This window comes from Manis javanica, chromosome 8 (assembly GCF_040802235.1).
Source record: "Manis javanica isolate MJ-LG chromosome 8, MJ_LKY, whole genome shotgun sequence".
NCBI classification, from domain to species: domain Eukaryota; kingdom Metazoa; phylum Chordata; class Mammalia; order Pholidota; family Manidae; genus Manis; species Manis javanica.
Genome location: NC_133163.1, coordinates 89,894,281 through 89,921,230, shown reverse-complemented (window position 1 = coordinate 89,921,230; position 26,950 = coordinate 89,894,281). Strand labels below are relative to the sequence as shown.

General features: G+C 38.6%; 1 protein-coding gene across 4 annotated transcripts in view; it reads left to right on the top strand.

The window, feature by feature from the left end:
* The window catches only part of FSIP1 (fibrous sheath interacting protein 1), a 200,641-nt gene that overhangs the window by 152,652 nt on the left and 21,039 nt on the right, over window positions 1-26,950 (top strand). For 2 of the 4 annotated variants that reach the window (XM_037018782.2, XM_073211616.1), the window contains exon 11: window positions 21,624-22,134. The exons of the other annotated variants lie outside the window; for them this stretch is intronic. In XM_037018782.2, the coding sequence (XP_036874677.1) occupies window positions 21,624-22,134 (511 nt within the window). The remainder of the gene's footprint in view (window positions 1-21,623; window positions 22,135-26,950) is intronic. 4 annotated transcript variants of the gene reach the window in all.

Below are 26,950 nucleotides of genomic sequence, written 5' to 3'. Positions count from 1 at the left end.
TTATTTAAGTCTTTTCCTAAGAATATAATGTCTTGGGAGCCATTGGCCTGCATAGTGGTTCTCAACCATTGAAGATGAGAATTGCCTGGAGAGAATTTTGAAAATTCTGATGCATGGGTCTCACCCTCTAATTATGACTTAATTTGTAGAACCACTGATCTACATCAAACTCAAGTTACAAAAACACTGTATTGTAGTGAGCAGTACAAAGCCATGAACTCTATGAAGATATGGCAAATGTTTTATATTAAGGAAATGAAAATTATCTAGGACATTTCAAGCTGCCAGTACAATGCCAATTTTCTTCTTTTGTTTTTTGGTAATAATTTTATACAGATTGTTGTGTTCATTTAATGCTAGTGACTCACTTCTCACTTTTAACTGACTCATAATGATAATAAACAGGCTTTTGGATTCCAGACTTTATGTGTCATTCATCATTTTTTATGCCAATATACTAGTTTGGTGTCTATATAGCAAGAGATTGTTAGAACCTTTAAATGTGTGCTTTATTTTGGAAATTAACAATTAAGAAATGTCTTTTTTGAAATACACCTGCCCCCATTCTTGGTGTGTATGTGTTTTCAGTGATAATTTTAGTCAACAACTGTTCTGAAATTTGAACTGTAAATTAGTTAGAAAAACCCCAAACCAGAGTAACACATCAGTGGAGTCATGGAGTGGTGTGGAAAGGGGTGGGAAGGGCAGAGGTGCGGTATGCCTAGGAAAGGAAAGGGGTGGGACAGACACCTGAGCTCCAATTACCGCAAAACAAAAACCACATATTCACCGTGGAATAAACCCCAAATTTTGCATCCACAGGGCTTCTGTTCTTAAGAGCAGCTTTGTTCTAAAAAAGCTTCTTTTGCATATAACTGTCTGATAATTATGCAGCTCACGGATGCCTGGATGAGAAATGGAATTATATCACTTTACATGAGCAATTTGAAAATTTGGATTAAATAATTTTATTTTCTCAACTTTTGTGGGTAGCAGACCTTGAAAAGGAGTTTCTTGAACAAATGAAAGTTAACTATCAAATCATTTTACCTTTAGCTGCATATTCAAAACATCCTCTCTGCTAAGTTCATTTTTCAGTACTTGTAAATCACAGTGCCTTTCAGAGAGGTTTTGAACATTATGTGTCTAGATACTGCTTTTCAGCTCTAGTGGAAATACCTTTTCTTCTCAACTTCTGAATTTGAAACTACTTTGCAAATGTTCTTTTGGAGGCCGCAGAGCAGATCATGAGCAATTAAAACAAAGGTCTCTCTTCCTATTTGTGTCTCAGATGCATACCTGAAAAGAATCATCTTGGCAGATTTGACTGATAAATGAGCACTTGTTAGCAAGGGGATGGATGATATGCCAGTTCAGCAGGACATCTTGACTGGTGGCAATAATAGAGTGTCTGGGGTGATAAGTCCCTGGGGAAACAAAAGGGCTGCTCATTGCCAGGCATTAATCACCTCTGGACCAGCTGTTTTAAACCCTCAAGCCTGTCTGATGGGGACATGGCACAGTCGACTAGGCAGCTGGATGGTAATGTACTCTCCTGGCATGTGGGGAAGTGTGTCAGGGACTCACACACATTTTGTTGTGATGAGCGTGAAATTCCAGGAGGAGGTCAAGTATATAGAGGAACTTTCGTAAATTGAATTTTTAAGGTACTAAAAGCCTGATGAGTCTAAAGCTGTAATGGGATGTCTTCCAGACTATTATAGAGTTTTAGCTGAGGAAAATTACTGTCACCAGGTTTGTTATCCATAAACTTCATGACATTAGATTCTTTGTAGGCTTGTAAACCATGTAGTTACATTCTGCCCCTTCAGATTTTATTTTAATTTATGGTTGGCAAACTTCCTTAGCTCTGCAGAATTTTCCAATCCTACCAAAGCTAAACTGGAAGGTTGAAAATATGACATTGATTTTTGAAGCATAGATCCAATTTAAATGGCTTGCTTATGAAAGAATATTTATGTTGAACAGTGAATTGCAAAAGTGCTTTTGTAAGTTATGTAGTGAATTGCAGGCAAATACAAAAATAAGTGCCAGACTTGATGCTTCCACTTGTTGTAGGCAATGAAAGTTTGTTTCTTACAAAAGTTAAGAATCACACTGTCTAGATTTTTCCAGATACATCCAGAAGTCCCCGAACAGATTCAGGTGAATTTGGGGACTGAGAAGCACTCCTACTCTGGCATGGGTGGTGGCAGGCTTGTTTCAGATCAGAACCGGCTCTGCTGTTCCTCTGCCCATCTGGTTCCCCTCCCTGCTGACCTGTTTTTTTTTGCGGTGACTTTTCTCAGACCTTCTTTTGGATACCTCAGGATTTCACAATATCCAAATTAACTTAGTTGGGCAGCTCCACATAGGCACATCACCTGGAACAGGCCCAGTTAGGATTTATGTGGGCAAGTACTTCCCAGAATTACTCTCAACACTTAAAAACTCAGTTTTAATCTTCCCTAATAACTTCAGTTTTGAAGAAAACAAAATTATTGCGGTTTCATCCTTGCCTACTTGTCTTTTAAATATTTTTTATATTTATAATCACTTTTCTAATAAAATAGCCTCTCATATATAGGACCTTTTTTCCCCTCTTTTCTCTTTTTCGCTTTATATTTGAACTTTACTCTGTTGATGCATAAAATGGTACCATTATTCTGCCACATTTCTGACTTCAAGTGCAAAGGATTAATTATACTGCCATATGATTTTTCTCTAAAGGAGAAGTTTGAGTATGAATTTATTGATTCAGTATTATGACTACCACCTAACAATGAGCTACTTTAAGGACTGTCAGTTGTGTAAAGAAACTCTCCTTTAGAGGAATTTTGTTTTCTCTCTAAAACTCCTGGAGACAAAATATAGTGCAAAGTTCTTTTAGAGATATGCTTGGTGAAGGCCAAGAAGTACTATGACAATGAACAACCAATTTGTGCACATAACTGAAGGAATAAACTTAGGTTTTTTTTTATCTTAGATTCACTTGATGGATCCAAAGAGAAATGTAAATCATTTGGAAAGTTTATTCCACATCTCCCTCTAAAAAAAAGGTTTGAGATGTTAAATTTTCTTACTTTTACTGAGACATTTTCCCTGAAGAAATGAAAAATGACTTTATAACTTTGAACTTGCAAGCTGAGTCACAGCAGGCCTGAATATAAAATAGCTGAAACCATGTGTGTACATTCCTATCCCAAGCAGCATTCTTTATTCCATAGATTACTGTCACTAAAGAATTCAGTTACAAAGACCCTCAGGTAGAAATGGGCTGTTAAGAGCCACCCTGAGTCTGTGAGTCTGTAAGCCTGAGAGGGAGCTGGAGAAAGCCACTCATGTGCACATCCAGTTGGAAAGGTCATTAGTAAATGCCTATCACTCCAGGCTAGGAAATGGTTTCTTGGACCATAAGCAGATTAAAAATAATAAACAAAAAGTCAGGGAAGTGGGAGGGGAACTTGCATAAGACTCTTCTGTCTTATTATAATCAGCAAGAATGCTTAGTGTTTTATTCATTATAATGAAGGGATCAGCAGCTGAGTTATTTGGTCCTATAGCTTTCTGCTTCTGTACATTGGCTATTTGCAATATTGTATAATGATGATGGCAGAATAATGGTGTCACAGATAGTATCTATGACTCATTTCAGTTTCACTAACTTTGACAAGTATAACATTAAAATTGGGGGCTTTATATCAAAATATCAAATGTGAGGTAAAAAATGAAGGTTGATTTCAAGGGTTCCAACCCACGTCCTTATTCTTGTGACTGCAATTTGCATTTTTATAGCACCCTGTAATCAAGGACTGTGCCATAGTTTTGTGAATATGATTAAGACTTACAAGCAGCTATAAATTTATACTAGCAGCTGGGTGATCTTTCAGAGTTCTGGATTTTTCCTATTTTACATTTTCTGGTTGCAGCAAATGCCCTAGGACATGGGTGGTGGGGCTTGTGTTTTAATCCTGTGTAATTTTGTTATAACATAGGAAGGAGAGCAGAGTTTTAGCTCTCCATCATGTAGATGGTAGAGTGGCAAACAGACTGGCAGTGGTGACTCACGACCCTTCCACTCTACCTCTGAAATAACATTTCATCAGGTAGACCAGGAAAATGACTTTATTGGAAAGTCAAATAGAACACCATGCCAATTTTACATCATTTTTATGTATCATATTTCCTGGCATTAGTCATAGTGCTTATTTGATTTCAGATACTGTAAACCCTGTTAATTATAGTCAATAAACAGTCTTGAGGATTTTGCCTTCTTATACAACTGGTTACTATATATGATGTGATGAGAGGCAAATGATAGGCTTCCAGGGAAACTCTGTGCATTTGCCCACTGGTGCAGTTGACAGTCTCCAGCCACCCATGTTGATTCTAAAATGAGACCCAGAACTTTGCTTTTGTGCTCTGGTGGTGGGTAATATGCTGCTACCACAACTTAGGCTGCAGAGATGTGTACTGTGGTGGGCAACTCCTGCTTTCCTCTTTCTGGAGAGTAATGGGAATTAAACATTTTTAAGACTTTTTACAGTTTCAATTAGAACTAGAAAAATGTTATACATGTAACTTGTGTTGTCTTCTTTACTCATGCCCTTCTGTGGCTATTTGAGGCATCATGGGCTCAAAGATTCCAGGCGTCTAACAAATCTTTATAGGTAGTAATGAATCATTTCTGTCCCTGAGCCTTTGAGGTTAAGGAACTTGAATTAAGTGATGTGGAGTTCAGTGTCCTGCCTCATGAATGACATCCAAATCATCGTCTCATATTCCAGGTGAGAAGAGGAATTTTGGAAGATAGTGTTTTATACATAAGCTCTCTCAACTTTATTTCCTGTCATGTATCCCTCATTTGTACCATTTTTTTAGACACCCTTCAGCATCTGTTGTGGGAATTGAGCACCTGTCCTTCCAAGCATTTGGTTCTTGCCACTAACAGCTGAATTTAGGGGAGGCTGGTATCATCATTTAAAGACAACATTATTAGAATAAGTTTCTGTAAGTTTTACCTAAATGCAGGATAAAAAGTTTATCAGAGAAGGGAAAAAAAGGCCGAATTTTTGAGTGGAAAATAAGAGACTAGAAATCTAAATATTTGTGTAGAGCTACTTCTGCCTCTCCTACATGTGTTCTGATGCCACAGTGGAACTCAGTCAAACCGTGAGTGTGTAACACTGCTATTCAGATGGAAGTAGAAGCAGTGCAGTCTGAGAAGTGGTTTGAAAAGTCTTGAATTCTTAATGAATGGTTAAAACTATGCAAGCTAACAAATATTTTGACTATGTAAGAGCTCAGGACTCCGCAGAACAGAGGTTCAAGTTTTCACTCTGCTACCAGGGCACTGGGGTGAGCACTCAAACCCTCTGGGAAGTTCCTTATCTGTGAATTAATGAGGTTGAATTAGGTGGTTCATATGTTTCCATCCAGCTCTGAAGTTCTCTGATTCTGTATTTCCACAGGTCCCCAGAATAATTGCACAGCCAGATAGACCTCATGGTATGTTACTAGGCATGATGGGACAGAGAAGGCGACCATTCATTATGCCCAGAACAATATTGTCTCCTGGGAAACTATTGTAGCTATTAAGGTGCCAAGATCAGTGGATAATCTGCCAATAGGATTTTCCAAAGACAAATGATATTTTTCTCCCTCACCGTTTTGTCTCTCATTCTTTTATTTTCTCATCTCTGCTTATTACTTAATTGACATTGTTGGAGCCTAAGTATATATTAAGATACATTATGTATATGCATGAAAGCACCACTTAAATATTCATTGGGTTATTGTTGAATAGTAATTTATTCAATTAACATATATCCTACTAGGTACTGGGATTACAGTGATGAAAAGACAAACTTGGCCCTTGCCCAAATGGTACTTAGAGTCCAGTGGGAATAAGGTACTCTTCATTGTTTTAATTTTGAGCAGAATTTACAATGGGTGTTTTTGCTCTTTACTTGTTTGTGGACTTTCATTTTTTTCCCCCTCTTCATGGTATAGAAAGAATTTATGTGAAAAAATAGTCCCTATATGTCCCTGGCAGTGTACACTCTTGGTTATTCAGTGTATGCTATTGAATGTGTTCTCATTCTATATGCATTTGTGATTTCAAGGAGGAAAGGTGCTCTTCATATGGTGTTGCATACTTTTGGGTAGAGCCAAAGCATTAATTGGAGAGAAAAAAACCCCTGGAATCATAGAACTCATGAGAAACTGTAGCATATTAACTTGTGTTGCAAAGTTCTGATACAAAATATAGTTCATCCAGTTCCTGACTACCACCTTTTCAAAAGCATAATTGTAGAGTTTTGTATACCAAGTTCAAATTCATTTTATTGTTATTGCACTTTTTGCCTTTAGCTGATATTGTTTCATTATAGATCTAGCTTAGAGTTTCCTGGCTTCTTTTCACTCACTGGCAAGGGCTCTTAAGGAAGACCTACCAGAGCTATATTAAAAACATTTTTAAAAATTTTGTCAGAGGAATGAGGGAAATACTTTCTCTGCTTCATCATGTCCAGTACTCAGTCATTCCTCTGGAAATCTTGTGGGCTCCCTGCAGGCCGGCCAGCTTTGGCAGTGACCACTGCAGCTTCTGCTTTAGTTTCAGTTGGGAACCAAGAGAATTTGGTAAATTTTAACCTCATATTTTGAAGGCATTAAGTCTTTTTATTCTTTCCTTTCTTTTTTCTCTCCAGTGTTATGTATGATACCATAGTATCCCTCTGTCTTCATAGGCTGCATTTAAAATCTGAAGGTACACCTTTGTATTTTTCTTAACATATAGCATTGGGTCTTAATCTGGCATTAGCTTTTCTTCCTCCAGCTTCATTGAGATATGTAATTAATATCTAATAGTATGTAAGTTTAAGCTGTACAGTGGGAAGATTTGATATACATATATATTGTGCAATGATTATGACAATGAAGTTAGTTAACATCTCTATCACCTCACATAATTACCTTTTTTTTGGTAGTGAGAACAGTTGTGAGTAGAAACTTATACGTATATAATACAGCGTTGTTAACTATAGTTGCCATGGTGTACATCAGATCCCCACAACTTATTTATTTTGTAATTGGAAGTTCATACCATTTGACCAGCATCTCCTCATTCTGCCCCCCATCCCCAACCACTGGCAATCACCATTCTACTCTGTTTCTATGAGGGTTGGTCCACAACCTAAGGAGCTTCCCAGGTGTAGTATGAAACCAGCCCCCATAAGTGGAGGGTGGGGAGAGACTGAAGAAAAAGGCAGACCACTACAGATTGGTAGGGAGCAGGTTTAATAAACAAGAGAATTTACATTAACAGAGCTCAGGATGAATAAATCTCTGCGCCCACCAACCAGAAGCTTTACATAGAGGCCTTAACTGGGTTCAGTCACATACACTATCCAGATGGTTTCCCAACACCTCACTCTGTCAAGGCCATGTCCTTGGAAAGGCTTCCACTATGGGAATGGTTGGCAGAGTGTACATTCCAAGGACAAGAGAGGGGCTGAGGAGCCTCCAATTGTCCAGGTCCAGCTTGAGGGTCAATCAGTGGTTAAGTCCTCTTGATGACCTCTTCCAACAGTTGGTTTGGCTTTTTTAGATTTCATATATAAGTAAGATCATACAGCATGTGTCTTTCTCTATCACTTATTTCATTAAGCATGATGCCCTCAAGGTCCATCCATCTTGTTGGAAATGGTCAGATTTCCTTCTTTTTATGGCTGAATACTATTCCATTGTGTTTACATATGTGTGTGTGTGTGTGTGTGTATCACATTTTCTTTGTCCATTCATCCATCTATGGACACTTAGGTTGTTCCTATGTCTTGACTGTTGTAAATAACAGGCATTAGCATTTGTACTTAGATATAAAAAGAATAACAGAATTGTGAAGTTGAAGATTTCTGTTGAAATGGAGCAAATTTGCTAATCAAAACCACACACACACAGAGGAAATAGTAAAATAGTATACTTACTCCTCTTTGTCTCCTTGCTATCTTATTTTTCCTCTTTTCTCTTTTTCAGTTCTCCTTACAGTCCAGCTAACCACATTTTTATGAAGTGATTGTCTTCTAGATGTGTCTAATCAAAATACACATAGTGAAATGGATACAACTATTGAAATGCTAACAAGCAGATAAAGTACTTCTATAGTGCTTAGGTGATTTATAGCAAGAGGGAGGAATGCATCCTTGGTCAAGATGAGAAATCACTGTGTATTTCTTTAACTTCTCTATATTGTTTTCTTAATATGGAGAAAAAAATGGCTTGCTTCCCACCAATGAAAAAATATCTAAAATCACTAAGTACTCACTAATTGCTTTGCCAAGTCACATATTTCTTCCTCTCTTCTTCCGGTTAGATTTCTGGTTCTCCATTGTTACTCTGTTGTGTTCCATTGTTTCTCCCCTTAGCTCTACTTCTTGGGGTGCAAATTGCTTTAATGTGCTCTGTATAAGTGCTTTAAATACATTTAAAGGGAAGTATGGAATCTAATATAAGAGTTTTTCTCTCCTTTGATGCTCATATCCATTCAAATTGGTAGCAAATGTTCTCCTGTAGGTCTTCATGGAATTTTAAAACATTCTTGAGACAATATTAGCAGATACTTTAAATATTCTCTTTGATTCAGCCTTAGTAAGAACTGAAAGAAGGATGAGAGATCAAGAGTATTATTTCCACATTCTCTAATTTGCATGGTTAAATTCAAGGGAACTTTTTACCAGCTTTCTTTTTCTTAATTTTCAGACATTCCTCCCCCTTGTAGATGCCAACCACTCACAAATAAATGAAACTTTTGCAACTATTTTCCCCTTAGCATGGAAAATTCCAGTTTTGGCTCACATAAGAATCTGTCATCTTTTGTTGTAAATATGCTTCCCAATAACATAAAGGAGATACCTATAGGGGATATTTGTCTTCTTTTTTTAAACTGGTTGCCTAGCATATGATTCCTCTTCCCTTGTTTGGGAAATTCCCCACTTGGTGAATCTGAACAGGATTCAGATCTTGCCTCTCTCACTGTAGAATTGGGGATGCCCCACCACTCAGTTTCCCAGGGGCCTTTGCCCCAGGACATATACTATACCTAGCCTATCAAGCATACCCACTCCGAACTAGCAGATGGAATGGGGAGAGTGGAGCACCCACTGAAAGTGAGCAGGGGTGACAGATCATGCAAGCAGCATTTTATTTTTTACTATCTAACACTTAAGTAAAAATGAACATTGAAGTAAATTAGAATGATAATATGTGATAGTTTCAGTTTTGCAACAGAATATTAAAATCCCTAATGCATCTTCAATTTCATGCATTATTTATAGTAATTAACTACATCTAAATATTTTCATCTCCACTGGCTTCACAGTCATATATTGTTAATTTTAATATGGTGAGTTAGTTATAACACAGCAATTAGACTATGGATTGATAGACTCATGGTAATTTATAAATGTAAAATTGTTTTAACAAGTTAGTCGTGAAAAAGTCAACCGGCTTAATTAACTAGTGCATTCAATTAAATAATATAGTTTAGTAACTTAAAAAAACTCTATTAAGTTAGTCAATTGTTCTGGCATTTCACAAAGTTGGTGTATGTGAGGAAGATTTTGGACATTGAAGAATGGTAACTCATAGGAAGGGAATTTATATCCAGCAAATGGAAACACTTTTTTGAATCCTTCTCTCTGTGTTTCCATTTCTATGCATTTTGTATTTTAGCCTATCATCCTTAAATTAATTGTTATTAACTGATTTAAGGGAAGTTCTGTTTTTAACCCTGTACGCAGGCCATATCCCGGGACCACTGGCCTGTAAGGAGACAGAAAAAGGCCATTGAGTTTAGTTTTTAGGAGTGTGGTGCCCCTGCGGAAGATGGAGGAGCACCCAAAGAAGGTTTCTGGTAGCCAGCGAACCTTTGCCTGTGTCTATTTGAAGTTGAAACATTAATTTGAAATCTGATTAAAAAGGAATAAAGGCTGTTCATTATTTTGACTTCCAGAGACAGTATTTTATGTATCATAAAATTGGGAAGTACAAAGGTTTAAAGCTTTTATTGCTTTCTGTTTCTTCAGCCAACATATTTTAACATACTCAATTAGGCAATGTTTCCAGCGCCACCACGTTGAAACATTGCTTGCACTTGTCTTGATACCATTCATATTCCAGTCTAACTGTAAACACTCAGCACCCCCACCTGGTGCAGAGGCTGGAGCTCATCCTAGCCCATCACTGGAAATCAAAAGAGCGAATGTTCAGGTGACATGATTAGAAAATATGTCCCATGAAAAAAGGGGACCTTATTTTGGCTTGTTTATTTGAAGTATTTATTTATTAATAAAGAACCTTTTGAGAAGGCTCTTTCCCTATAAATACTTACGAAAAGAAGTGATTTTCTGCCATGCTTGTGAGGTTTCCTATATAAGTACATGACTAGATTTCCATAATCAAACACAACCACAATCAAAGACTGTGGTTATCATTCAGTTCTATTTCCACTGCAGACCAAATTAAACCTCTATGTCAGACCTGCAGTGAATACTACAGTGATAGACCCAGAATATGGGCTTTTTATTGCACTTGGGAACTTTTGTGAATCTGAAGCATTTTTCCTTGGTCCATGGGTACGGAGTTGGTGAGGACGGGAAGGCAATCCTTGATATTATCATCTGCCCACAGGTGGCGTGAGCTGTTGCCTGTGGAGGGGAATGTGGAGAGTAACAGAAGTATCTTCTCCCTCAAACAATTTGTCTGTCTATCCTTGCTGGATCTGAAGTGTTAGGAACTCTTAAGGAGTTAAAGAATTTTATCTGGTCTGTCCAAATCATAAACAAAGTTCATTAGTTGATACAACTATTACCTTCCAAAGCCATGTGGGAAGAGCAGGGTCCAGAAGAAACAGGGCACAGGGAAGAAGAGCAGGGCTGGGCCATATCCTGGGACCACTGGCCTGTAAGGGGACAGAGTAAGGCCACTGAGTTTAGTTTATAGGAGTGTGGTGCCTCTGCAGAAGGTGGAGAACCACCCAAAGAAGGTTTTGTGCAGCCAGCAAACCTTTGCCTTCTGTCTATTTGTGCCATAATGATGGGGACACAGAGATAGGGAGGACCTGGTCCCAGCCTTGAGGAACTTAACATCCATCAGGAAAGCAGACACAGTGCTGTGCTGAGGAATCCTGGCACTCCAGGTTTGGGGGATGCAGAGGCGGCAGTCACCCAATGGAACGTGCCTCTGATTCACACGGCTGCCTTGGGTTTATGAGGTCAAAGGGGCTCTGATGTACAACATTTTCAGACATAAAATAGTATGGAGGGGGCATATCATGGTACTGTGCTTCTGCCAGAGTGCTCCCCCTGGAAAATGGAGCTCCATTAACTCTTCTCAGCATCTGTGTCTAAGACAGTAAGGAGTATGAACAACCCTGGCTTTATATTCTGGTTTCTTTTTTTTATTAGTTCTGGGCCTTGGGCCAAGATATTTAATTTCTCCGAGCCTTAGTTTTCTTATCTGTTCAATGTGTGGTTTGATTTCCCAGTTCCCTCACTGGGAAACAGGGAGAATGAAATGGAATAACGTATATCAACATTCCTGGCACATGGTGGATAGTCGAGGATGACAAACACTGCACGCTTCATGCCCAACCCCGGTGCAACAGACTGATGACCCTGGCTGGGCTGGACTCTTGCCTAATAGAGGGCCCAACGCCAGGGCAGGAGGGGGAGGGAGTTATTCCTCTCTTACAGCCTCTTGCTCTTTGTGGAAGGGAAAATTAAATGCACCATTGGAGGATCAAGCTATTTAGATCCTTCAGAGTTTGGATCCGATTTACTTAAATGGCTTTTAGTTTGACTTCTAGAGAATTTAACTACCACAGTTTGGATTATAGCAAAACTTGGAAGTTATTGTTCACAGTATATTATCCTTATTTTTAGTAGTGGCATGATTTCACATTCAGATTGGCAAATGTGAAAGGACAGTTCACTGAGCCTCAGTGTTAATGGGGAGCCCCATGTTTATGTAATGATGTCGGGCTTTGTGTGCTGTACAGAATGTACAGGGGTAATTAGATGCTTCAAATACATGTCTAGACAGGGTAAAGCTCTGGGAGCATTTGCTCAACCCTGGGAAAAGCTATAGGTCGTCTAATTGTGACCAGAAAAAGCCCTCTTTGATTAACAAGTTAAATGTGGGGTTAACTCTCTGGTGCTGGATTTACACCCAAGAGGAAAATCAGATCTGATGAGATTTGACAGGACCAATCATTTGTAGAACAAGACTAGGTCTAGCTGTGTGACCTGATTTGAGGGTGCTAAAAATAATGTCTCCCAGGTATCTTCCTACCATCCTGTAGGGGACCCAGCATTCCCATTCTTAGAATTACATCTTTGGGTTAAGTCATTCTGATTTGAAGAGGCTCCTATAAACTGCAAGCTTGATGCTTGGGACGGTTATACATTGACCTAGATTGCTTAGTATTAGGGAGAATAATGAGGAAACACATCTCAGGATAGGTAAGTTCTAATATGAGGACAATAGGACATTTTAAAAGTTTGGAATTAAGTATGCTTTTTGAGGACAGTGTGCTCAGCAAGAGAGGTCTCAGGACAACACGAGGTCTTAGGGTGCTTTAGGAAGGTAGCAATAAAAGGTGAGGGGATTGGTGAAAGGGGAGGTGTCCTGTGTGGGTCTGTGCCTGTGCTTGTGCCTGTGCCCATCTCATACTTCATTAGCAACTCATACCTCAGCAACTACTGAGAAGTCCTGTGTGGGAGGCAAGAGGCGTGTGATGTACCTTTGTGTGACATGAGGGACCATGGCATCAATAGTGATACCACCTGGACCCACAGCCATGGGGGAAGCACAAACCATGTTAGATCTGCTTAGCTTGGCAGAGGGCAAGTGTGCAGATCTGGGTGATGGATAAACTGAATCCAGTCATGCTGGAGCATTTCAGTGTCAGTGCAGCTTGACCCCTGAGCCTGTCTGTGCCGCTGGGAAACTTCTCTCCATTCAAGGAAATACTCAATTTCCCTTCACATTTCCCAAGGCTGAGCATCTCTCTGAGGGGTCTCTCTTGTATGGATAGGGTCCAGCTGAGTATTCTTTCTGATTGGGGGTGTCCAGATAATGCTACAATTACTGGTAAGATACTTTTCCAAGCATGAGACAGAAGAGCTGTCTTCAGATCAGCTGATAAATGTGGTATTGATCACATACTGAGGGCCATGTCTCTGGAAGGCAGAAATACTTCATGGTCAGAACCTGGAGCCCTCGTTCAATCCACTGGCAGGCTGTGTGAGGCCAGGTACTACCTTCCAGGCCATGCTACGTCTCCATCTTGTTTTGGCACTGGTAGATGGCCTCTTCCATGCCTTACTGAGCATGGTCATTTATCTTCCTTAACACTTGTTGGATACATTCTCCTGACCTGGCCTTAAATGAGTCCCTAGCGGGGGTGATCCTGTAGTGACCACAGCACCACCACCTCCAGGCTAGCCCAGATTCTGGAAACAGTTCTGAGGTCACCTTCTCTCCAATTGGGAAGTTTATATGGGAAGTATCTAAAGTTCTAGAGAGGCAGCCTGGTAGGGATACAAGAGAATCTGTAGGTTTTGATTATACCGAATTTCTCTAACTTGACTAACATCGCAGTGAACTCCTATGAAGTGGTGAGGCGTGATCTGGACTCTGGCACACGTTAAGGAATTTGAATGCCCTAATGGTATTTAATACTTTCTTGATTTCTGACCCCACTGTGGCCTCCCTTGATCCAACTTATCTTTGCCTAGTGAAAATAAATGTTTCATACTGAGAGTAGGGAAGACAGTGCAAATGATTTTCATAACTGTTACTATAAACCAGCACTCTTGCAGAGCAGTGGGAGTTCGTTGCTCTGAAAGTGCCACACGGGATATATTTCTCCAGGGGTCGGGGGGAGGGCCAGGGTGGGGGGGTGACCCAGCTCCCTGTGGCCAGAAAAAGTGTTCTGTATGCAGACTTGTTTGCCTCATTTTCAACGACCTCCTGACCGAATTTTGTTTTGCTGGGAGTATGTGGGGACTCCTTCCAGCTACAAGGCTGGAGCCCAAGCCTTGTTTCTGGAAAGGAAGTGATAGATGTGTGACAAAAAGGCCATTCCACTGACTTGATCAGAACAAGGGGGCTCTGATCCAAGTGGACGTGCTGTCTTTGCTGCTAAAAAACAAAGTAGTGAGGTTGGTCTAGCTCTCCTCTGAGCACATCCACTCCCTCTGACTATGTCACAAACTAAAGCTGAGTTCTTGGCTCCTTTTCAAATGGGGGGAATTGAGAATCCCATGTTCTGTCCTAGCTCCTGCCATTTATGCTCACCCTTCCCTTAAATACTCATCCCACCCACCTTGTCCTCATACACAGAAACAGAAAGTCTGGATTCCTGTGCCATGGATACCAACTCTGGCACCTGGGCTGAGAAGAACGGTCACAGAATGCTCAGGGGCACAGCAGCCTCTCACCAGGCAAATGCATCAGGCAGCCGTCCCAGGCCCTGCCCTGCCCAGCTGTTTGGGGCAGACTGGTGGCCTGGGCAAGGGTGGTGTCCTGTTTAAATGGTTACTTTGACATGCCAGCACCACGTAAGGGCGGGCTTCCAACACCACCACAACATTCACAAACTCATTTCAGAGCCTCCTGCCTTGGCCTACTTCACACTCTGTATTATTCTATCCACAGATCCTCCTGGCTTCTGACCTGGGTGCTGACTCACTTTCCTGTTTACAGCCTTGCCTCAACCCTCATTCCTGATGTTTTACATAGTTACTCTGCCAATGACCTTTCCTTCCCTTTTGACTAGAGTTCAGATTCTTTTTTGACCAGATGATCTATGACTATTCTGGGTAAAAATATGCCAGATCTTACCTATCCCCCAGGACTCTGTACCTGTCATGACCTCCTGAGAGCATTGTACCTGCCAGACTTGCCTTTACATGGACAGGGTAGCCTCAGTGTAAGAGAGGAAGGTGGAAGAATAGAACAGGGAGGGAAAGAGATAGGAGGGGAGGATGCTATGAATGCTTAGCACCTTTGGTATAAACATTAAAATGAACACCAATCATTTTATGTTCACAAAGTTTAGACTTGTTTAATCTCAAAGAGCAACAGCAAGTCTTATGAATGTATATGAGAGCATATTAACTTGAACATACTGAACATACTGACTTGATAGTGTGCTCTGTAGTCCAGCTGGAAGTCCAACTTACCATTCTAGCCACAATATTTTTTGACAAGAAATTCTACTTTTATATCTTAATTAACTATTCAGTGAGTACTCAGAGTAAACGAGATTGGTGAAGTTTGGAAACACCATGATTACTAATCCTCTAATTGGCTATAGGACTTCATTAAATGTCAGGTCTCCTCTGATGGTTACTTACTTTATAGCAATTATAGTTTAACAGTATGGTAGGTTGATTTTTGGGATCCCTTGTCTGCTCATGCTTTCTTCTTTGGGAAATGTCCCTTACCTACAGCTCTGCCAAAAGCATGGACTTGGGTAGCCATGTTATATCATGTGACCCTCACCACAGGTGATTGGACTAGTGGTGAAAATTTGAAACTGATATTGTCAGTCTATCATCTGGTCAGTGACCAAGGTTATCTTGCTTGGAAATTTGAATTAATGGACATAGAGATCATTGTCAGTTGCTGGTGGGTGCCAGACTCTTAAGGTCATGTTGAATGAGGTCCAGAGTCAATTCTACATGACAAGTTGAGGTTGTGAGAGAGCAGAAACCATTTATAAGAGAGAAAGCTATTTGCAGAGAGGAGGATGAATTGGACATGCAGTGAGTTAAGAGACTACAGGAACTCGGAAAGAGAATGATGAAGCCTATGATTTTGGTTTTCCTGGTGCTTCTCAGCTCTAGACCCAAAAAGGTCTTGTCTATACTTAATTTCTTGCTTGTTGGTATCCATGAAATGACTTGAATCTACAACACTCACCTCTCCTGTCTTGAGATAAAATTTTTCAGGCTAACAAAACTAGTGTTCATTGCCTGCCTCTTTCTTTTCTTTTTTTGAGATACAGATTTCTGTTCCTTAAGTTGCAAGTTAAAAAACCTTGACTAAGATAAACTTCTATTTAGGTGATGCCAGCAGTGGCTGGAACAGAGAATTGTAAATTTTTACCCAAAGAATTATATCTTGGTAATTAAGCAAAGGTTGAGATGTTTTCTAGTTGCTAATTTTGAAGCAGAACTTAATGTCATTGAAAGCTAGTTACATCCACTCTCTTGTTAATCATTTAGGACATTCTGGCTTCCCACCCCTTTCTCACTTGTGATAATTATATTGTCTTTATAGAATAGGTCTTTAGGAACTTGGCATTTATGGGGAAGAAAAGAAAACCCAACAATGGACATAAGTTTACATCAAAGGACAAAATTGCCTCTGCTAGTTTATAATGGTGTACTTTCTGATTATCTGCACCAGAGACATAATCTTGATTGCCTTATCAACAAATCCAGTGCCTAAATAACTGGAGATTTTTATGGCTAGGGAAATTCTGGATATATAGTATAGGAGGAGAGGCAGGGATGAGGGCGAGGTAACCCACAGTCTGTGATCCATCTCCAGCAATTACAAGTTGCAGTCCTCATCAGATTTAGCTCTTAAAACAAACTGGTATTTATCTGGGTGGAGAAGTGTAAACAGTGGGCACCCTGGGAATGAAGCTGGGGTTGCCTTTTTTTTCTGAAATGAAAGAAAGGGTGAGAAGAAGCTGAAAGAGAGGGTGCTATCTAAATTTGCATAGGACACCAGGCTAGTCTTGGGTAATCAAATCCAAAATTAAGTGACATACTCTACAGGAAGAGTTTTTACAGTTGAGATAATAGACAGACAGAAAAAGGAACATCAGTTGGAAAAAGGATACATAGAGAACAGTAGAGGGAGAGCTCATTTACAGCAAGAGACTATGGAGACTTAGTCATTAGGCACGTGGGCTCTGGACCCAACTACCTTGATTCAATCTCAGGTCTACCACTTAGTAGCTGTATAGCCATGGGGAAGTTTCTTACTTTCTTGGTGCCTTAGTTTCATCATCTATAAGATAGGAGTAACAATAGCACCTACCTCATAAGTTTGAGGTGAAGATTGCATAGAGCAATGTGTGACCCTGAGTGGGTGCTTCATAAATGAGAGCTTATAACTAATCAGTAAGACATCACCTAGTGTGCCAATAAAACCAGCAAGATTGCAGGAGACTGAACATAAGTGTCCAAATTCCTTACATGATGAGGGAATCCAATATATGCACTCTTTGACTATGGAATGTGTGTGTTTTGGCTAAGACAAGAAAGATCCATGAAAGGGCTACTCAAATGAAGACAGGAAGAGAGAGGCTTTCATATAATGAGAGAAAATAGATTGGGCTCTGGTCTGGAAAAATGAAGACTGACATGCACTGTGATGAATTTTATGGACAGGAATAGCATGAATAATAACTTGTTTATGAAACACTGGAAAATTAGAATTGGCATGAAAGACCAGTACTTTGAGGTGAATACTCGAACAGATGTGTGCTTGACTGTGCTCGCACAGTGAGTCGCTCAGTTATGGAGCTCATTAGCTCAGGAGTTTCAAAGTGATCTGGACGAAGGGTATGGGTTATGGTCCTTTAACCATCTATCAAGAGTCATTAAGGTTGTTTGTGATTGACCCCTGGTTTAGTCCAGTTCAGGATTTGTAAATAACTGATATTAATGTAGTATTTAGCCCTTTCAAAACACTGAACAGCTTTAATTCATTTGATTAACTGCAGTGATTTACTGAGCTGATTTATTTCTCATCGAAAGATGAGAAAGATGGCTCATGTTGAAGGTTCTGATGTGCATTGCCACCCAGAAACACTGAAATTAAATTAATTCAGTTTGAAAGTGTAATACACATGGTTCAGTTTTACTCATAACATTTTGAGACCAGAGAATTTTTAGTTATTTTTTGAGTTCAGGATTGATACTGTGAATAAATTAAGGAAATAAAAGTTTTTTTGGTTATTGTTTTGTTTTCATACAATCCACCAAGGTGACATTTAGTTAGTAAAACAGCTTATTCCTGAATTTATTTTATTTTTAGAGTAGTTATTCATAAAAAACAATTTTAGAGCTATAAGCTAATTTAGAGATCATCTTTTTCAGTTGCTCATTTCACAGCTGAAGGTGACATGCACATAGTGGCAAAACTTGGCCTGAAGCCCAAATTCTATTTAACCTTGTCTATTTTCTTTCCCATCAGGCTGCTTCCCCCAGAGGATCAGGGGTGATTGTAATTGAGCTTATTTCTGTGTACACACAAACTCACGTGTGTTATGCTCTATCTTGGAGCACCCAGAACAGATTTACTATGAAACCAGTGAGGCTTTCGTTTCAGGGCCCCTCACTTGTATGAGCCTTGAATTGGAGAGAAGCTAGACTGCAACCAGGAAACATTTCCATAGAGCATTTCTGGTAAATAACCTTAAGAGATGGACTTGACTTTCAAAGGCTTCAGTAATTTGTTGTGATCTTTTTCACATTATAAAAATACAAAACTCATTTTTGTACCTATTTTCTATTTGTAATTTTGTATTGTTTTCTTTAAAGAAGTACCCTCCCCAGGCTCCAAGATCATATAAAATTTCAGGATCGTGAAACCTGGATCTGCTGATGCCCATAGATATAATCTGTTGGGAATTTCATTTTAATATTTGGGATACTTATTTTTAAGCAATTTTTATTTAAAAATTGAATACATTTAAATTTTTATACATTTAAATTAAATTGAATACATATAAACTTTTATATTAATATTTTACTTCAATTTTTACTATAGTAATGAACTAGTTAAAGGAAAGGTTGTATTAAGATATTTAAATAAAATTGCAGTTCCTTTTCCCATCTTGCTCTACCCATCAGTTTTGTTCTCTTGAGCCAATCCTTTAAATTTTTTAGATATTTTCCCCTACTGTTTACCTCTATTTTTTAATAATTTGCTTTCTTAAATGATCTACTTTCTATCAGTTTAAAATGATCTAAAGATTTATATAAGTAATACAATGGTATTGCATTATTATATTTATATAGTGACTTCCTTATAATAGTAGCTAAGGATTTAACTTTGTTATTCCAAACAATCCTTTGTCTCCTCCCATTTCCCCAAAATAGTTAAAGCACACAGTTTTTGGTTACCTCAATCATCACTATTTATATTATGATGACTGTGTGAATATTATTTCTAGCAAAAGCAAGTAATATCTTATGGCATCCTTTCTTGTACATCTTTTTGTCTTGGAGTTAATAATTATCTCATTTCCTTCTGCTCAATTTTCCTTATTATCTTTCTGAAAAACTATCTTTCCATTCTTTTCATTTAGCCTTTTATTTTTCTTAGCATTCATAGTTATTTTGTTTTTTCTTTTGCTTAATTTTATGTGTATCTAGCCAAATACATCATCGGAATTGCCCATCATTTATCCTATCAGTATTATTTGTGAAAGTGCTCAAATATGTCAGTTAATCTTCCACTTCACCTTCTTGCCCGCCCTCTCCCTGAGACCACCTCTCGCCATGATCCTTCATCCTCCTGTATGGACTGATTGTCTTCTAATATCTGGAAATTTCATATGATAAGCTTTTGGTGAGGAAGTTTGGTGAGGATGACACTCAGTGGGCCTTTCCTGAATCTTAGGGAATTGTCTACTCATTGTAAGCAATTTTATAGAAGCAAATTTTGAAAGTATAAGTATCCAGTACCACATAAGGAGTGCCTTCATTTTCTAACTCACTAGGTTTACACAGTAGGGAAGATAATTCTTCTAATAGTGGATAAAGTACCACATCTGGATGCCATAAATCCTAAAAGTAGGGTTTGCTAATATATAATTCAATTCCTATTTTCTGACATGTATATTAACCTTAGTGTGAAGTATCTGAATTTTGAATTCCAGATAATTATTAAGAATATATTCCCAGATAATTTCTTGCTACTTTCAAACTCATAATGGCACTTGCCACTATGAAAACTAAATATGATTAGAAAACACATGATATATTTTAAGAAATATGCAAAAAATTTTTAATACTATTGTTAGCTTCATTAGAACATTACACACTAATAGAGAATTAACTATACTAGTTCCAATAACAACTGTTTTTCCCCGCAGTACTTTATATATACACAATACAGTTGCCCCTTGAACAACATGGGTTTGAACAGTGTGGGATCACTTACACACAGATTTGTTTCAATAAATACATTGGAAGTTTTTTTTGGAGATATGAGACTATTTGAAAAGAGGTTCTTTTTTCTAGCTTACTTTATTGTAATGTATATACTTGACAATATATGTACCTTATTGCATTTGTATATAATACACAAAATATAAAAATTTCTGTTAATCAAATATTTATGTTGTCAATGAGACTTCTGGTCAACTGTAGGTTGTTAGCAGTTAAATTTTTGGGGAGTCAAAAGTTATATGTGGATTTTGACTCTGCTGAGAGTCAGTGCTCCTAAGCCCTGCATTGTTCAAGTGTTGGTTGTATTTGGTTAATTGTACTGTGTACCACAATGTAGGCCAATAGCATTATTTTACTTTACTGAAGTAGAAATAAAGGCCATTGCAATTAATTATTAGGTTTTCTTATGGGGACTTCTTATTCTCATATAATTCATCTCCCTGTAAAGATTTTTCAATGTGTTTCAATATATTTTAATTCCATTCCATTTTGAGGTTGTTGCAAGTCAAGTAGCAGGCTGTTCAATTGAATTTTTATAAAACATAGCTCTATACCTTCATTTGATTTTATTTCCTGAGGATATCACTCTAAGAAAAAATGTTTTTAAATCCTTAAGATTTTGGTTGAAACACTCAGTCCTGATAACCTTATAAGCAGAGATTAAATGTGCATTAAATCCTCCTCCCAGAATGCACAGCTATTGGAATGCCCCTGGCCTCTGTCTAGACCTGGAGCTTTGAAGTAACTGCACATCTCAGGATGCACCACCCATTCACCCTTCCTTTTCTGTCTTCAGTAGTATTGTCCACTGAAAGTTGTGGACAAAGGATTGGCGAATCCCCAGGAGCAGGTGTGGTCTTCCCTGTTCGCCTAAGATTTTTTTTTCCAGTTACGGTATTGGGTGGTGATGGAGTTGACACTGAGGAGTGGCGGGAACAGATAAACACCTACTGGAGATTATGGCAGGATTCCTGGCTATTTATTGAAGGTGTGGTTGCTTATTCCCTGCTTGATGTTCCAAGAGTAGTAAAATTGAAGGTGCTTTTCTAATATATTTCATTCAAGTTACTTCTGTGTGTATAGAGTATTAGTGGGTGATCTGGTGCAGTAACTCATTTCCATCAGTGTTGTGGGACTTTTCCCTGGTTTTTAGTGTGTGTGATTGATTCTAAACTTATTCCGTAGGGATGCTGTACATTTCTCCTGCAATCTTGGATGCTTTAAAATGAATGACTTTGCTATTTGGGAGTTTTGTATAAGGGGTTTCCTGGCTCTTGCGTTTATATTGTATTACTGGAAGCTTATCCAAAAATAAATGTGTTTACTCAATCGACTAAGAAAACTTTCTGTTTCCTTTATCAGTTAGATTCAACATCACTTCTTTCTGAGAAACAGTTAAGGTGTCTTCTGGATGAATGCACATTCAAGCAAAAATCCATGATTAGAATTTCTTATGAAAGAGAAAAGAAAGACATTGAGGATGTAACACCTGAGTATCCCCAGCTTTCCAGAACTATCCTTTCTGAGTTAGTAACTGAGTCAGAAATAAAAGTTGAAGGCCCTGAGGTAGAAGACACAAATATATCTGAAAATGCAGAATGTGAAACATCTAGAGGCTACTATCTCACCAAAGCTTTGACTGGGCATGACATGACACAGGCTCTTGTCATTGAAGCAGAGAATACAAAGTGCCTCCAGTTTTTCAAGGACAATGTTGTTAGTGACACAAAAGACTATTTTATGTCGAAGACTCTTGGCATTGGGAGACTGAAAAGGCCCTCTTTTTTGGATGATCCACTGTATGGCATCAATGTGAGCCTTTCATCTGAAGACAAACATCTGAAACTCAGCCCTCCAGAGAAACCAAAAACAGGTAAGGCTTGGAAAGAATGTGTGTTTTGGTGAATAATTCTTACTAAGCATCTCAATATAAAGGTATTATCATTTAAAGTAGAATAAGATAAGAAAGTATGTTTGTAAGTCAGACGGTATCAACAGCATGCATACGTAAGAACGTATTTATCAATGTTCATATGAAATCAAGGTTGAGATTTAGTACTCTTGTGAAATATATCATTCTTGATGGTAATGCATACATATTCTTTTTTTTAAATTTTGGTATCATTAATCTACAATTACAGAAAGAACATTATGTTTACTAGGCTCCCCCCTTCACCAAGTCCTCCCCACATACCCCTTCACAGTCAGTGTCTATCTGCATAGTAAGATGCTGTAAAATCACTACTTGTCTTCTCTTGTGTTGCACAGCCCTCCCTGTAACGCCCACACACTATACATGCTAATCGTAATTCCCTCTTTCTTTTCCCCTGCCCTTATCCCTTCTTCCCCACCCATCATCCCCAGTCCCTTTCCCTTTGGTAACTATTAGTCCATTCTTGGGTTCTGTGATTCTGCTGCTATTTTGTTCCTTCAGTTTTCCTTTGTTCTTATACTCCACATATGAGTGAAATCATTTGGTACTTGTCCTTCTCCACTTGGCTTATTTCACTGAGCAATAATACCCTCTAGCTCCATCCATGTTGTTGCAAATGGTAGGATCTGTTTTTTTCTTATGGCTGCATAATATTCCATTGTGTATATGTACCACATCTTCTTTATCCATTCATCTACTGATGGACATTTAGGTTGCTTCCATATCTTGGCTATTGTAAACAGTGCTGCGATAAACATAGAGGTGCATCTGTCTTTTTCAAACTGGGCTGCTGCATTCTTAGGGTAAATTCCTAGAAGTGGAATTCCTGGGTCAAATGGTATTTCTATTTTGAGCATTCTGAGGAACCTCCATACTGCTTTCCACAATGGTCGAACTGGTTTACATTCCCACCAGCAGTGTAGGAGGGTTCCCCTTTCTCCACAACCTTGCCAACATTTGTTGTTGTTTGTCTTTTCGATGATGGCGATCCTTACTGGTGCATGCATATTCTTGATGGTTATCCAGAAAACAATCTTGATTTCAGAAGAAAAGAGAAATTAGTTTGAATGGATACAAATAGTTTAAATCAATTTGCTTAGCATTTCAACTTCCAAACTTCAGTGATGACAATTTGTCCTAAGGAATGAATTTGTAAAATACAATTATATTATTGTGGTTCTATTACTTTCTATACAAACTTCCCATCCCAGCTGCTTATAAATTCTCAGGTAGTTGTCTTGATTCAATGTTGCATCTTACAATAGTATAGGGTACAAAACTATGGGCAGTTTTTGACATAAGCAAATATTCAGTGCTTTATATTAGAAGTCTAAAATAGTCTGTGGTATATTTGGTGAGTCTATTTAAATAGCTTCAACTTTTCCTCTACTGTAGATTATTCTAAAATATGTTGTTATTAAATCTATATTTATGTCCTGATCTATTACCTATTTAATCAATTACCGATTAATTCTGAACTAACATCTCAGTCTCATATTTCTAACTGCTGGCTGGACAACTCCATCTGGAAATGTTCTCAAATTGATTTCCTCATCTTTCCCTCTCAACTCAGATTTTGCTCCTCACCTTTGTTTCCTCAACTACCCAGGCTCAAAGTCTGAGTTGTTATTGAATCTTCTCTCTCTTGCTTCCCACTTTCAGTCTTCAAATATTGTTGGTTTTACTCCTGCAGAGACTCTCCACCCTTCCCTTCCTTACTCTTCCTACTTCCTCAACTGGACCAATGTGGTAACTCTCCCCCCATCAGTCCTCCCGAACTCTGGTCTCTCTCCAACTCTGACCATTGTTGACCACCACTAAATGAACTCCCCCCAAGTACAGCTTTGATAATCACACTTCCCACCTCAAAAAGCTTCTGTGGCTCTCAGTGCCTATTGAATGAAATCTGATTTCTTTCCCTAGCTGTTCAAGGCCTTCGTGATCTGACCTCAAGTTCTCTTTCCAATCTCTTAACTAGTTCTCTAAATGTTATTCAGGTATAGCTAATCTGGTATTAGGATTTCCAGTGCTTTCCTGTGCCTCTGCTGTTGCTTAGCCTTGTTTCTTATCTGGAATGTTCAGTTATCCCTTTAGTGGCAGTTGAATTATAACCCTATTCTCTCTGAATGTCATCTTCCCTGATCCCCTCTTTAAACATTTTATTTCTTCTCTGAATGTCCCAAGAGCACTGGTCCCTGTTGAATCATTTTGTACACACAGTCTCAGTGTTGTTCTTCACATACACACATTTTCTTCTTTAAGACTGTGTAGCCTTTTTGAGGACTATCTTCTGATACACTGTTACATCTTCTGTGATATCCAAATAAATAAATAGGAGAATTTACATTATCCAGTTTTAGAATAAATACTGAAAATATGGCTCACATTTATTCTTTATATTATGAGTGAAAACAGGTGGTATTGCTTAAGAATTATATAAGCTTCACATTCTATATAAAGATTTAGAACTCTTTTTCCTTTTTTTAATGACATTTCACAAGCTAAAAACTTCTCTTACAACATGCAATTCAATTAGCCACCCACACCATGGATCTTCATTTAATAACTTAAATTAAAAAAATTTTAAATCAGGTGATTCACATTTAATAAATAATGAAAACTTTGTTCTACTTTAAATTGCAATGTATTTTCTTTCTTTTTGAAGAAACAGGCTTTTATTAGAGAGAAAGTATCTGTTTTTCCTCTTTGTCTGTTGTAACCAAACTTAATAAATTGGATGGGATAATTTGTTGTATATTGGGTCTTATTCCTATGGAGTCAGAGTGTGTGTGTGTGGGGGGAGTGGGTAGAACAGTGTTTTGCTAAGATATGACTACTTCCATGTGAATGTGATTCACACTGGTAGATTAACTGTTGCTAAGTAGAACATGACAAGATGGAATAAAGTAGAACTTAATGTGACTTAGTGGAAAGTAGCTATGGTGGCTTACCGGTAACCTCATAGAACATGTCTCTTATGGCACCAGGTAATCCTAATATATGATTATAATAACCCTTGTATCTTGCCAATGGGGTTCAGCCCTGGGCAAGTTCACTATGGATTCAGTGAGACTGAGGAATGACAATGGAACTTTCTTGGGGTGAAAGGATTTATTACCTGGCTTGTTCTCCCAGTGATAGGTTGAGTACTAGAATTATGTCTGCATCCAAAAGTCTGCAGATCTGTAATCCTCCTTCATTTCTGCCTCCACCCAGAGCACTAGACAGAGCTCTTTATATAGGGACTCAGTCAGTAATAGCTCATTGCCTACAGGTGTGGAAGCAGTAGCCTAGCAGCAGGCCAGTTACATCATCAAATAGTTTAGGTTGAGGTGAGGATCCTGGACATAGGAATCTTCACTTTATCCACACTTCACCCTTCCAGGATTCTCGCCTCACAATCAACATGCTCACAATCTTCTGCAGTGGTCCCTGTGCAAGAAAGCTGGAGCACTGTAAACAGATTACATAGCAGCAACAGAGGATAACAACAACATAGAGATAATAACAAAAATTAAGATACCGCAAGATTTTGATACAGGTAACAAAAATTATGAGTCCTCAAGACTGAGGAGGTTATTTCAGCTATATTCAACCAGTTCTACTCAGATGAGTTATTTTATTTATTTATTTATTTATTTTGTTATCATTAATCTACAAATACATGAAGAACATTATGTTTACTAGGCTACCCCCTTCACCAAGTCCCCCACCCACACCCCATTACAGTCACTGTCCATCAGTGTAGTAAGATGCTGTAGAATCACTACTTGTCTTCTCTGTGTTGTACAGCCCTCCCCATGGCCCCCCCCACATTATACATGCTAATCGTAATGCCCCCTTTCTTTTTCCCCACCCTTATCCCTCCCTTCCCACCCATCCTCCCCAGTCCCTTTCCCTTTGGTAACTGTCAGTCCATTCTTGGGTTCTGTGATTCTGCTGCTGTTTTGTTCCTTCAGTTTTTCTTTGTTCTTATACTCCACATATGAGTGAAATCATTTGGTACTTGTCTTTCTCTGCCTGGCTTATTTCACTGAGCAATAATACCCTCTAGCTCCATCCATGCTGTTGCAAATGGTAGGATTTGTTTTCTTCTTATGGCTGAATAATATTCCATTGAGTATATGTACCACATGTTCTTTATCCATTCATCTACTGATGGACACTTAGGTTGCTTCCATTTCTTGGCTATTGTAAATAGTGCTGCGATAAACATAGGGGTGCATCTGTCTTTTTCAAACTGGGCTGCTGCATTCTTAGGGTAAATTCCTAGAAGTGGAATTCCTGGGTCAAATGGTATGTCTATTTTGATCTTTTTGAGGAACCTCCATACTGCTTTCCACAATAGTTGAACTAATTTACATTCCCACAGCAGTGTAGGAGGGTTCCCCTTTCTCCACAACCTCGCCAACATTTGTTGTTGTTTGTCTTTTGGTTGGTGGTGATCCTTACTGGTGTGAGGTGATATCTCATTGTGGTTTTAATTTGCATTTCTGTGATGACTAGTGATGTGGAGCATCTTTTCATGTGTCTGTTGAACATCTGAATTTCTTCTTTGGAGAAGTGTCTGTTCAGCTCCTCTGCCCATTTTTTAATTGGATTATTTGCTTTTTGTTTGTTGAGGTGCATGAGCCTCAACCCTTTATCGGATCTGTCATTTATGAATATGTTCTCCCATACTGTGGGGTACCTTTTTGTTCTATTGATGGTGTCCTTTGCTGTACAGAAGCTTTTCAGCTTGATATGGTCCCACTTG